Genomic DNA, 14,499 nt, shown 5'->3' with positions numbered 1-14,499 from the left:
TTTTCATGAAATTTATGTGAAAATTACTCGAAAAACCCCCAAAAAGTTAACGTACGAGAATCCCAGCTCATAAAAAAATTAAAAACTCTCACCCAGCTTGCAATAAAAATTCAAATTCAATGAAAATCGCCTCCACGCTAATTCAGTTTTACCATTGTTTTTGAGAGTGTCGTAATTTGCGCTGCATTAATGGAAGTTATTTGGTTAAAAAATTAAAAAAAAATATAATTTAACTCCTTTTGAGTGTTGAAATTGCTAAAAAATCGCAGAAAAACTTCTTTACCACAAAAATCATCGTAGAAAAATCGCGTAGATCGTCATTAAACGGCATAAATTAGTTCAAATAATTCACTTGAAAGTGCACCAATCTGTATAAAATTTGTACTTCATCAAAGAAAAAATTTCTAATCGCAAGAAAAACGTGAAAAACACAAAAAATATCGGGAATTTTCGCCGCACAGTTGGATTACCGCAGATTTTTTGACGAAAAAAAATCATCTGGAATCGCCTGAGCTGGAGCAGAGCCCAAATATGTTAGGATTAGCAGTAATGCAGTAAATTCGTCATCGTCGTCAAATGTGAGTAGCTGTACAAAGAAGATACTTCCTTGTGTCTGTGACCTCCGCGAGATAACAATCGATCGAAATGCATTTCCTCATTTCTTTCTCTCAAAAAAAAAAAAAAAAAAAAAAAAATGCACTTTTCCAATGAGGTCGATTTTTTTTCGTTTTTGTCTCCAAAACTGGTTTACGAATGTCGCAAAAAGTAAGACAGTTTTGCATAATTTCATATTTAATAAAATATGTAAAAAAAAAATCGAGAGATGAAGAAATGTGTTAAGTCATTTTATTTTTTTTCATGCAAGAGTGACAGTAGCGAAGCCAGTTTCCTGCAAACTTTTTAAAAAAATAATAAATTTTTTGGTAGTCGTCATCACGTTTGACGCGTAGAAACTCGTGTGGTTATGCAAACTCTCATGTAGGCACAGCACGAGCGTAAAAAAGTAGGTGAAGAAAGGTAGAAATGTCTCTCGCTTGTCTACTCAAGGACTTGCATTTTTTTTTCTTGCAACAAAAACAAAGAAAAAAATCCCAAGTACACGAGCAGCGCATGCAAAATACCCAACAAACCATAAATAAAAATAATAAATCGCACAGTGCGCTTTCTTCTCTTATCGCGAAATCACGAAAAAGTTAATAAAGTGTGAAAAGGAAAATCAAAACAATGCTCGACATCGGCACCATTCGACGACAATGCATCATTAGCTGAATTGCATACAACAACAACAGATGTTTCGGGATAGATTGACAATGTCTCTTTGTAGTCACAAAACAAAAAAAAATCGTATTTGGATGGAAAACGCATGCGTTACTGATGTTGCTTGCCGACATCATATGTGTGAAGTTGTAGGTCAATGTTGAGCCTTTAAAAAAAAAAAAAACTACCAACGAGACAACAGCCTTGATAATAGAAAAATGTGTCTCGTTGGAAACCAATATGCGGGATAGAATATCAAAAGAGAGCTAATGAGAAATTTCCATGGCGACGAAATTTATTTATTTATATTGTCCGCAGTCTAGCTATTTTTACTTCGGTTTGACTTCGGTAGTAATATCGCCGAGTATCGCGTTAATGGAAAGTGGGCGACATTGAAATGAGTTTGGTTGTTCTTTTATCTTCTATATAATAAGAGGGACCCGTAAACTTCGTTTTATCCATCAAACAATTTTTTAAAAGCAAAAATTTGTCTAAAAACTGGATTTTATAGTTTTGTGATGAGTTTTTGCTTTTAAAAATAAAATAAAAATTGTTCGAGGGTTAAACGAAATTTTTTTGAAATTTTTCAAAATAAATCAATATTTGTATTGTAAGGTATGCAATGAATATTACATAACATATTTTAAAAATTTTCTTAATTTAATGAAGAATTTTTCTTTAAATTGTCGTTTCAAAACTTTCTCAAAACAAATCTTGACACATTAAATAAAACTGAAAAGTGATTTTTGAAGCAAATTTTGAGTTAAAACATTAAAAATTTGGATTTTGAGCTTCAATTTAACATGAGTAGAAAATTGAAACTCACAATCCATAAAAACTTTGAAATATTATAACTCAAAATTTGCTTCAAGAGTCTCTTGTAAGTTTTCTGAAATGTGTCAAGCTTTATTTTGAGAAGGTTTTGAAACAGAAAAGTTAACAATTTAAAGAAAAATTCTTCCTTAAGTTAAGAAAAATTTCGAAATATGACGTGTAATATTCATTGCATACCTCATAATAAAAATATTCATTTATTTTAAAAATCTCGTTTCAACCGTCATTTATTTTTTTTTTGTTTTTCAAACGCAAAAATTTATCACAAAATTAAGAAATCCTTTAAGATAAGTTTTTGAGTTTTAAAAACAAAAAAAAATGATGGGTAGAACGAAGTTTACGGGTAATAAGAGTTAAAACCTATGATGAAAAGTTCATGTCTTTAAAAAATGCGCTTGCGACTCTTTAAGACTTAATATCTTTACTTCAACTTCACAAAGACGTAGGCGTTCAATTAATTTAAAATTAGAGCATCCAAGTTTACTCTTTTTTAATGAATTGAACAAAATTAAATGGAAAATTACACGAACTTTATCGTTATCTCTGACAAATTTTATCTAACCTGACAAATGTTTTGGACAATAAAATCAAGTTGCTATTGTCATCGAACTGTATTGAAAAAGTGTGAAAAAGTGTTTCTAAGTAAACAACAATCAAGTTATTTCATCAAAAAAAGAGATAAGAAGACCGTGTTCCTTATCATTTATTACAACTTTTATTCAAGTTATTTTGTAATAATAATACAAACAAACTTAAATAAAAAAAATAGAAATACGCGATATTTGATTACATAAACAGATGCGGATTGTTTCCACAGAACCAAATAAACAAATTCTAAACGTTGTTGATCACTCCATTATAATTAATTCTAAACAGTTTTTTTTTCAGTGAAGTTGTTTCACGAGTTAAAAAAAGGTCAGCGCGTTATCATGAAATATTAAATTTTGTTATATAATTTAAATAAGTGGCAATTTTTAAATGTGAAATTAGGCAATTTTTTAGAGAGTCAATGACTTTTTAGAAAATTTTATTAAAGTGTATTTTATTCAAATAACTTTTTTTGAACTTAAATTAAAAATATTTGCTTAAAAGTGAAGATCAAAAAGGTTATTAATAAGAAAATAATTTGCTTCGTGATAAAAAAAAAACAAGTGATGAAGTTATAAAATAATCGCCGGTTACAACCTTAACAAAGTGCAGAAAAATCATTCAAGTTAATTATATTATTAAGTTTAACTTTACGTAAATTAATTACTTTGAGATTCAAAAAATGAAGAGATTGATAGTAACATAACTTTTAAAATTAATGGAAAAAATCTTATCAAAGAACCAACGATGTTACTTGAAGAAACATCTTTGATTGAAAACAGAAGTCGTAACCAGAATGAGAATATTTGTGGATAAAAACAAAAGCTTGAACCCGTGTTGATGATTAAATCTTAACAATTTACATTTATATTACATCATGAACTTTATTAAAGATGACGATCGATTAAGGAGTGCTACTCTTGAATCTTCTCGAGTCTCAATTTCACATAAGACGAGACAATGAAAAAGCTGCAAATACTCTGCAACCGTGCATTGCGCGTAATTCTCTTGACTTGAGGGACAACAGATCCAACAGAATCTGCTGTTGCTCAGTCTGCCACAATATCGAACTGCAAATAGCCAGAACTCGTTTTTTATAAGGGAGCGAATAAGTTCAACAATATGAGTGCTGCTGACAATTCAATGTCAAGTGACTTGCGTATTGCCAAAGACCAAATCAAGGAGTACGTGAAAAGCCAGTATTCGCTAAGATGAAGTCGCGAGTGAAAAAAAACTCAAAATTAATTTAATTGGCTGCATACAGAACTTCCGAGGCGAAAAAATCAACACCGATATTCTATAGTGAAGAATTCTAAAGCAAACAAATAATAATTATTGACTTAATTACAAAAATAATCATAATTAAATTTCGAGTGGTTTGTTTACTAAGAGAAACAGGAAGAAACATTGCAATGTAATACTTGTACATTCTACGTTCATGATTATTTTAAGCAACTTGAGAGTTTTCGTACAAAAATCAATTCTTAAAAAAACCATCATTACTTGTCCAACAGTCGAACGAATAACACACAAAGTCCAGTCAAAAGAAAATTTAAACATAAAAATTAATTAGAGGTAATCCAACTTAACTTACCAACAACTTACGAACTCATCTTTAACATTTGAGGACATAATAAAGACATTCAATACGTTCAAAATCGCCCTTTTCACACATCAAATACGAAAAAATGCCTTTACAATAAAGTTCCAACAACGTGCTTCGATGACAATTTTAAATTTTTATTTAACATTAACTCGCTAAATACAAAATCAATAACGACTGAATCGTACCTAATACCTAATAATAAAGTGTATCAATATGCATGGAGAGGCATGTCAATCATTCCATATCACATAATAAGTATCGGTTCTGCTTTTTATTTATAGCTAATACTTACTCGGCGGCATCGTCGTCGTCGTCGTTCGTATTTATTTATCGAAACAAAGAAAATTTTGTTATAAATAAATGATTGAGGTTCATATTTCAAGCTAAACACATTTTTTCGTATTTGTTGTGTGAAATGAAAAGGCAACGATACGGAAATAGTTCACGCACCTTTTCTTGACTTCGACGTTGCATGATTTCCAACCATTAACAACTGACATAGTAAACGTAAAACTAAAGAAAATATCCTGCGGGAAATTTCTCTGCAGGACAGTTCAGTCACTCCTTAACCCACATTTGATTCAATTAATTTCTTTGATGAGATTTTTAAAAGCTTTTTTTTTATTGAATAAATGAAGCATGTCAGTTGTTGAAAAGGAACGACGATGACACGCCGCATGTCGAAATAAATTTTTATATCTGCAATATTTTTGTTTGCAATTCTAATAAAATGTAATTGGCTCGTAGACAAATTGTGCAGAAAAAAATGCAATTTAATAAACTTCGAGAAAAGAGATATCGTTAGACGAACCTTCGTGGAAAATTCCATTAAATTTTATTACGTAGATTGAAAGGCAATCGATAATGCATTATTTGAAATTTCTTATGAAAATATTTTTTTTTATATAAAATCCTTTTCCTCCTACACATTTTCGTGTAAACAAGACTGCTGCCAGACAACTTGCGGTTTTATTTCAAGATCAAGGAAAAAAGACTGTTGCAATGCAGTAACAGATGCAAGTTTTAATTGCTTTGAACTTTGAACAATTTGCCACTCAGAAAGTTTTAATTAGACTTGCTGTCTTTGTTCAAGAAGAAAAATTATTTTTATTCTTTTTAAAAAATTTTTTTTTTTTTCAAATCGAAAAAAAAATCTGTTATCGCGAATAACGACACTAATTAAGTTAATGTCTAATCCATTATCGACAATTACACTGCACACTCACTGCTCATTTGTTTGTTGTTTTCCTTATTTTTCTTCCATTCAACCATTTCAATTCACTCGAGACTGTTGACGACGACAACGACAAAATGGTTCGATCGAGTGAATAACAAAAGACGTCATCGCGGCATTTAATGCAATTTAACGGCGGCGTTTATCGACTCGTGAAAGGATGTTTATGTCACGATAAAATTAGCGCTGATTTAATATTTTTTTTAAGAAAAAAAAGGGCAAGGCGTCTCCGCCTTAAAAAAAAGCAACTCCTTGACATTAGCTGACCTCTACCTAAACCAATTCATTGTTTGCAAGGAAAGCATGCGACTCGTCGGACACGCTATCATTTTGCATGTCGTGGAATTGATTGAATGAATGCCGCTATTAATAACTGCTGGTCGATTTTATTGATTTTTGTGTGTTTGTTGTTTATATTTTTTGTTTATTTTGTACTTTGAGGAAGGTGCAATGAGGAAATTTGATCCGTATTTGATTTTATTTTCTAATTTTTTGAATTCATTTTGAACTTAAAGACACAAAATTCATAAAAGACAAAAAATTATTTAAAAAAATTAAAAATTTCTTTGAAAATTCGAGTTGTTTTCTATATTTTTGAAAAAAAAAAAATAATTAAAAAAATGATTTATTAACAAATTTTTGAATTATTTTTTTTATTGATATTCATTAAATAAAAAAAAAAAAAAAAAAAACTATTTAAAAATAATTTAATATTTCTTCAAAATTTAAAAAAAAAATTCTGGCAGCTTTTTGAATAATTTTTCTTAAAATTGTTCCTCATTAAAAATTTAAAAAAATAAACTTGTGAGACTTAAGCTTAAAAAATCTTAATAAATTAACCGATTAAAATTATAATTAATAATTTAATAATTTATTATAAATTAAAATCTTAATAAAATAATAAAAATTCAAAAAATTTTAACTTTTGGAATATTTTAAATTTTTAATTAAAAAAATGTTTAAATTTTAGACTTAATTTAATTAAACTAATTTTTTTTAAATATAGGCCAAAATATTTTTTTTTAATCTAAGCTAAGATCAATTTTTCTTAGATTTTTTAAAGCTCAAGTTCTTTTTTTAACGAGGAAAAATTAAAAAAAAAATCCATAAAACTGCCAAAAATTATTTTTTAAAATTTTTCTTTGAATTTTTTTATTCTTAATTTAAAATAATTTTTTTTCATTTTATAAATTTTATTAATTTGATTTTTTTCTTATAATTATTTGAAAATTCCTTAAATGTCAATTCAAAAAATTACCGTTAAAAAAATTTGAGAATCGCCATTTGCTAATTCAAGTTTTTTTTCTATTTTCAGGTTCTTCATTGCTCTCTCAGAATAAAATGCATCATAATCGACTACAAATATGTTCACCAAGAAGACTTAAACTAATCAATCGCAAAAAATCGTGTTTATGCAAAAACTACTCCAAAGTACTCTTAAAAGAAAGTCACCAAACCGCATGGAAATGTTGCCGCGAAAATTTATCCTGATAGCAGCAACACTTGTCGTGTTAGCGTGTTGCGTGCCCGGCACGTTGCAAGAATGCTCCTTGACGCGCAAAACAAACAAAACAGACGCCGATGTGCTCAAGTGCAGCGCATCTTCGCTCGCCGACGTCATTTCGTACTGCGACAAGCACCGAACGCAACTAAGCACGCGTCAAATTCACGACGTGCAATTCGATGCAATCGCCGTCGGCACTAAACCTACAAATAATAATAATATTAATAAAGATAGAAAAGACTTGAACACAATAATATCATCGCTTTTAACTGAGCATCCTATTTCGATCCTATCGTGGATCAAGAGTAACTTGACTGATGAACAGATACAATATCTACTAAATTTAAATGATAGCAGCAGCACGTACAGCAAGTTGCGCGAACTAGACTTAAGGAATAATCAAATAGTTGAATTACGGAGGACGTACTTCCGCAATGTAAATAGTCTGAGGACACTGAAGGTGTCGAGTAATTTAATTGTCACACTAGATGCCGACATCTTTGCGGAATTGCCGGATTTGCGGGAACTTTATCTGGATGGAAATCACTTGCGAAATCTCTCGCTTCATTTGTTTGCGCAACTGCCGATGCTCGTTAAGCTGGATTTGTCGAATACGAGTTTGCGGGATTTGCCGCGTTCCGTCTTCGAAGGACTTACATCGTTGAGCGAACTGTACTTGTCCGCAAATCGACTTGATGTCTTGCCTTTTCAGGTTTTCCGGGATTTGAAGGTAAGTTTTTTTTTCATTTTTCAATTTTTGAAATTTTAAATTTTTGTTTAAAAATATTTTAAAAAAATGGAAAAAAATTATGTAGAATTTTTCTTAAAATTATAAGAAAAATAAATTAATTTATTTTAATTATTTTTTTATTAAAAAATTAGTATTTGATTAAAAAAATGAATAAATAAAAAAAAAATTATTTAAAAAAAATATTTTATCAAATGAAGTAATATTTTTAATTTTCAACTTAAGAAATGTTTTTTTAATTATTTTTTTTTATTTATTTTAAAATTAAATTGATTCAAAAATTTATTATTAAACTAAAAATGTTTTTTAAATTATTTTAATTTTCAAAAAAAAAAAAAAAACAAATAAACAAGTTTATGATCAAAATAGCTTCAAAATATCAATTTTTACATAATTTTTTTCATTTTACAAAATAAAATTTTAAATATATTAAATATTATTTTTATTATAATTTCGTTAAAAATTAAAATTTTAGATTGAAAAATATTTTTTCAAAGCAAAGAAATAATTTTTTAATATTTTTCATATAAAATTATTAATTTTTATTTTATTTTGTTTTTTTTTATTTATTTTTTTTTATTTCTTTTAATATAATAAAATTTTTAATTAATTTAATTTAATTTTTTTACATTAATTTAATTATTTATTAATTAAAACTTAAAGTATGAAAATAGAAAAAAAAAACAAAAATAATTAAATTTTCTCCTTTTAAGTCAAAAAAAAATATTTCTCTAAAATTATTTTTTTTTTTTCTATTTTTAAATTATTTTTTTTTAATAAAAATTATTTTTTTAAATTAATTTTTAAAATTATTAATTTTAAAAATTTAAAAATTTATAATTAAAAATAAATACTTACGATTTTTTTTTAATTTTTCAGGATCTTCAAACTCTCGATCTCTCCCACAATCAACTCCTCTCATTTTTGGACAACAACTTCATTCACAACAAGCATTTACGGATCCTCAACTTGAAGGACAATCGCATGGGAAAAGTATCCAAACACGAGTTTTACGGCCTACGCGAACTCGAGCAACTGGATCTCTCGTTCAACAGCATCACGCAAATAGACCGCAATGCCTTCGACACACTCGAGCGCCTGAAACACCTGAATCTCGAACATAATCAGCTGGAAACGTTGTCAACGAGCACTTTTGCCGCCCTGCGAGGCCTTCAATGGCTCAAATTAAGCGACAATCCCCGCTTAAACCAATTGCCGAACGGAATTTTTGCGCATCAACATCAACTGAGCGACCTGTTTATCGACAACACGGGCATCGAACGTTTCGCAAATTGGGTATCGCGCGACAATACAACCGTAAATAAATTTATTTTGCGGAATTTGAAGATTTTGAGTGTGCGGCATAATGAGAGGCTTGTCGAAATTGACGGAATTACGTTCAAAAATTTAGTTGGACTTGAAGTGCTTTATTTGTCGGATAACGCCTTGACAGCAATTCCCAAAGAAATTGGCGAATTAAAGGCCTTGCGATTGCTGGATGTGTCCAATAACAGTTTAAATTCCATCCCGGAGCAAATAAGTCACTTACCCGACCTGCGACACTTGAATTTGTTGCATAACGACTACGCCTGCGATTGTCACATGTACTGGATCGTCAAATGGATCGAAGATTTGCAAAATCGCACCAACATTTCGGCACACGGGCTTTTGCGATTATCCGAGCTCAAGTGTCGTCACGGGTATCCGGGCGATATTCTCTCAGTTTTGCAACATCTCCATTGTATCAAGCCCGTTTTGTTGTCTTCGAGCGAAAATCGGATGTACCAACTGAAGGAAGATGCGATGTTGCAATGTTCTTTCGCCGGCAATCCGCATCCCGAGATCATGTGGATGACGCCATGGATGGAAATTTTGCGTTATAACCAAGATCCCGACCAGAAAACCATCCAAACGGATCACAACGGCAAATATGAGCAACAAATCGAGTACAAATTCTTGAAAGAAACGAACTTTACGGACACGGTAACAGTCCCGCCCGGGCTCACAGTCTTCGAAAATGGCACTTTGAGGATTCACACGATCTCGAGACGTGACAGCGGACTTTATACTTGCTTCGCCATGAACAACATGGGAAATGCTTCCGCTGATATTCGACTTTATATCGATCCAATTGTGTTTTATAAGGTGAAAATTTACTCGATTCTCGTGGGAGCGATTTGCGCCTTTGGATTTCTGCTGTTAACGTTGCTGATTCAGGCGATGGCTTGGTGTTGCATTCGTTTCAACATAATTGAGCTAATTTGTGTGAATTGTTGCGGTTATTGCTACAATCGGGATAAGACGTCGAGAAGATCGCGACAAATCTACGGGATGTTGGATAGTATTGAGCATTATAAGAGTCAGCAGTTGGAGCGGTTGAGGGAGAATTATACGCAACAAGTGACGAGGATTAAGGATAATTGCACGCAACAAGTTGAATGGATTCAGGGCAGTTATTCGTCGCAGGCGAAACATTTGCGAGAGATTCGAGACTATGGAAGTCATCATTTGACAGCTTTGAAGGATCAGTATTGCGATCAGGTGAGTTTTTTTTTAAGCTGAGGCAATTTTGGAAAATGTTTCACTTTTCATGCATATTTTTAAAAAATTCTGAAAAGAATTCATAAAAAAATTCAATCAAAAATCTATCATTAAAAATTTTTTTGAATTCGTTAAAATTTTTTAAAACTATTTTTCAAAAATTTTAAAAAATATTACAAAAAAATTCAAAATATTTAAAAATTAAAAAAAGGCAAAATTTTAATTTTTTGAAAACTCAAATTTTTTTTTTAAATTTTGAAAAATTCTTAAAATTTTTTTTTTCAAAATTTGAGTTTTTCAAATTTTTAAAAGCTGAAAATAAAATTTTTAAAATGCAAAATTAAAAAAAAATTAATAACAAAGTAAAATGTTTCATTTTGAATAATTTTAAAAAATTCTGAAAAGAATTCATAAAAAAAATTCAATCAAACATCTATCATTAAAAAAAAAATCAAAATTTTTAATCAAAAATTTCTTTTTCAAAATTTAAATTAAATTTTTTTTAAAAATAATTTGAAAAAAATTTTTAAAAATTTTAAAAAATTCAAATTAATTTAAAAATTAAAAAAATTTTGTCAAATTTTAATTTTTTTAAAACTCAAAAATTTTTTTTTAATATTTTGAAAAATCCTTAAAATTTTTTTTTTCAAAATTTTAATTTTTAAAATTTTCAAAAGCTGAAAAGAATTTATTAAATGCAAAATTTAAAAAAAATTAAATCACAAAATAAAATGTTTTATTTTTTAAAAAATTCTGAAAAGAATTCATAAAAAAAAAATTCATTCAAAAAAATCTTTCATTAAAAATTTCGTTTATTTTTCAAAAATTTTTAAAATTACTCAAAAATTCAAAGTATTTTAAAATTATAAAAAAAACAAAATTTTAATTTTTTAAAAATTTTGAAAAATTCATAAAAAATTTCTTTTTCAAAATTTGAAGGTTCAAAAATTTTAAAAACTGAAAGTTTAAAAATAAATGACTTTAAATTTTTTTTTTTTTGTTAAATTTCAAAAAAAAAAAAAAATAAATAAATAATTTTCTGTTATTTTTTGCTTTATATTTTTTGTACTCAATTTTATTGAAAAGTTAAAAATTTCTTTTTATTATTTTCTTATAAAAGATGTCAAAAAATTATATGAAAGTGAAACATTTTTCATCTTTTGCATGACTTTCCTTCATTAATTTCGTGTTTCGAGTGAATTTTAACACTTCATTAATTTTAGGTTCGTCGCGTTCGTGACTACTCCACGTCGCAACTCAACTGGGTCCGCGAAAATTACGTGTTTCAACGCAACAAAATCCGCAAGTTCTCCGCCCATCAAGTCATCCGTTTGCGCGAAGGCTACAAATACCAACAACAAACACTGAACAAAGTGCTGGAAAATCTTCCGAGTTTCTATTTCGAAAATTGTCGGGCACGTTGCGAAGACGACGAAGGCATCGACGGTAAGTAATGAGGCAATTGTAGAAGCATTTTGTCACCAAAAACACACCAACACGATGGAGACGCCTGTTTCCTCACAAAAAATTTCCGTTCTTCTTAGTGGTTTGATAAAAATTTTTGATAAATTCTTAGAGTTTTAGAGTCGAAAGTAGCAAATAATTTTTTAAAAAATTTTTCTCTTTTCGACATTAAGGCGTCACATCCCCAAATATGTATGTCGTATCAAAATATTGTAGTCAAAATATGAGGTTCATTTCCGGCAATGATGGTTCATGTAAGGCGAATGCAAACCTAAATAATTTTTTTTTATATAATTCTCTTTATTCCGTTTTTTGTCCGAGCTTTGAAAAATTTATTGTTTTTTGGCTTAAAAGATCTTAGATGAGAAAATCATGCACTAAAAAATGATAAAAAGTGCACGCCATATCATCACCATCCATTTTGTGAACCTTTTGTACAATTTATCAAACACACGTTCAATTCATTTTTTTGACTAAAAAATCCATCTTTTGGCAAATCATGATTTTTAGTGAAAAAATTGGGGTTTCTTTGTTTGTTAAAAGTCTACTGTGTCAGATGATGCGTCCAAAATGCTTTCGTTTTAGTTGAAATTTTAATTTTTTTTCGAAATTTTAATTTTTTTCTTGTCTTTTTAGATTTTGAGGTTTATATCAAGACGAAACTTGACCAACTTGCGACGGATGATCCACTTTTAGCGAATGCCACGCCCACGCGCGAGCGAAATTTGGAGAATTTCTCGACAAAAAGCTACGACGAGAGCAAGGCATCGGTTTATTTCACGCCAACTGAAGCTGATTTGTTGAGTCCGCAGGCGCCACAAACGTCGCCCATTCACATCAACTACATCGATAACGGTGTGTCGGATGCCGCCAAGCCTTGGAAGTCTTCGAAATTCCCGCGTTTCACGGTCGACAAGGAGCGTCGAACTTCCAGACGTACAAATCGTTTGCGAGGCGGCGATTATTTGGCAGAAGAAACGGGCATGGATAACAACGGCGATTGTGGGGTTCCGTTCATGGGCGATTATTACGACGACGCCATCGAGGAGGAATTTGAGACGCGCAAGGGCAGTTGCAAGAGCAAACGTGCCAGTTACGCGCTAAATCACGCCGAAAAACAACCCTTGAACGCAAAATCTCCCGTCGCCTCGACCTCCAAGGAATTCCATTCGTTCGAAGACCTGCAATTTATCGAGAACAAAGCCACGGAAAAACCCGCGGGAATCATTCCGATCCTCAAACCCAGCATCAAAAAGCAAAATTCTAAAGTGCTGCTCGACGAAAATGGTCTCGTGACGTCACGCGTCACCGAATCCAATGGCGACGTTAAGATGAATGGAAGCGCAATTGCACCGTGTGCAAGTTTACCGGAAATTCCGACGCAAAAGAGCAGCGAACCTGTCGCCAATGGCCACAAACGGAACGGAAGTAATCATTATCATGGCAAACATGTGATTTTAGCTGTAGATAAATCGGAAGTGCGTGAATGTTGAGACCTTTAATTTTTTTCTTTAATTTTTTCCTGTTGACCAAGATTCATTTAAACGATGAGAAAACTGAAATTTTTCAAAAAAAGCACAAATTCCATAAAAAAATTGAAAAAAATAGTAAAAAATAGAATTTTACAAAGTCTTAATCTAAATACAGTCCTGCAGTACACCACCTGAAATAGACTTAAACTCACTTTAGAAATCAAGCGACAAAAATCTGAAAAAAAAATTATTAAAAAATGAACCTTTAAAAAAAAATCTCATCAATCATTTCAAGCGAAACATTTTTTTAGAGATATTTTAGTAAAAAAAAATAATCTTAAAAAAATTGTTAAACTGTATTCAGAATAATAATAAAAAAAAAATCGACGAAAAAAAATTTATAACAAAAAAAAAAGGAAAGTAGAGATCATCAACTTTAGAAACAAAAGTAGAATAAGGAATTAGGATTGAACAATGTGTGCATAAGTAGTTAATTTTTTTCATTTTTTTTTAATTATTATTATTTTTTAGTTAAATCCAATTTTTTTCTGTAAATATAAACTTTAAGTCAATCTATTAATTTTATTTTTTTTTTCTTAAAAAAAAAATTAAAAACTAACAAATTTTTGTTAAATATTCGTTTGATGTTGCTTAAAAAAATTAAATTTAAGAATTTATTGGGATTTTTTAAAGTAAGGCAACATACATTAGAGAAAAAAGGAGGAAAAAATTCGGTGAGGCAATTACCGCGGAGTATTGAATAAAATTTGCTCATCAGTTCCTGATTGAACTCTTTTGAAATTTTATTGTAGAAAGAAACAAAAAATATAAAAAAATATATATGCAAAAAAAAATATACTTATATTATATATATCTTCCTTCTAATGTATACTCAATAAATTTAATAAATATCATTATGAGATAGAAGCACAAAAATTAAAAAAAAAAAAAAATAAATAATGGGTCAAGAATTTAAATATTAAAATTAAAAAAAAAAAATATAAAATTTTGTGCTTCTTTCTATAAAAATACGTATATAAATTTACGCAAGCATAGAAGTCTATATAATATAAAAAGTATTCAAAAAAATTAAAAACATATATATGAAAAAAATGACAAAAAATTTTAAAAAGTTTCAAAAAAAAAATAAAGTGCGACACTCAAATGTGCAATTTACTTTCTTAATTTGGAAAATTTTCGATATCAAAGAAAAAAAAAGTTAAAAATTATAAAAAATTATTTGAATGAATA

General features: G+C 29.5%; 1 protein-coding gene across 2 annotated transcripts; it reads left to right on the top strand.

The window, feature by feature from the left end:
• The first annotated feature begins 175 nt into the window (after window positions 1–175).
• Window positions 176–14,359, top strand: LOC134829881 (immunoglobulin domain and leucine-rich repeat-containing protein 2-like). 2 transcript variants are annotated; one of them, XM_063843170.1, is made up of 6 exons: window positions 176–578; window positions 6,835–7,753; window positions 8,651–10,312; window positions 11,536–11,758; window positions 11,950–12,030; window positions 12,413–14,359. In XM_063843170.1, exons 2-6 carry the CDS (start codon window positions 6,932–6,934, stop codon window positions 13,267–13,269), a joined length of 3,645 nt encoding a protein of 1,214 aa, XP_063699240.1. In that variant the 5' UTR covers window positions 176–578; window positions 6,835–6,931; the 3' UTR covers window positions 13,270–14,359. The 2 variants fall into 2 exon arrangements, with proteins under 2 accessions (XP_063699240.1, XP_063699241.1); XM_063843171.1 differs by lacking the exon at window positions 11,950–12,030.
• Window positions 14,360–14,499: the final 140 nt, after the last annotated feature.

This window comes from Culicoides brevitarsis, chromosome 2 (genome assembly GCF_036172545.1).
Source record: "Culicoides brevitarsis isolate CSIRO-B50_1 chromosome 2, AGI_CSIRO_Cbre_v1, whole genome shotgun sequence".
In the NCBI taxonomy this organism is placed as follows: Eukaryota; Metazoa; Arthropoda; class Insecta; order Diptera; family Ceratopogonidae; genus Culicoides; species Culicoides brevitarsis.
Note: the sequence above shows the minus strand (reverse complement) of the source record. Positions and strands in the feature narration are given on the sequence as shown.

Excerpts from the sequence above, each read along its gene's own strand:
- LOC134829881 (XM_063843170.1), top strand. The coding sequence starts at position 6,932 with ATGCAAAAACTACTCCAAAGTACTCTTAAAAGAAAGTCACCAAACCGC. Across the intron at positions 7,754-8,650 it reads AGGTTTTCCGGGATTTGAAG|GATCTTCAAACTCTCGATCT; the intron begins GTAAGTTTTTTT and ends TTAATTTTTCAG. Across the intron at positions 11,759-11,949 it reads AGACGACGAAGGCATCGACG|GCGTCACATCCCCAAATATG; the intron begins GTAAGTAATGAG and ends TTCGACATTAAG.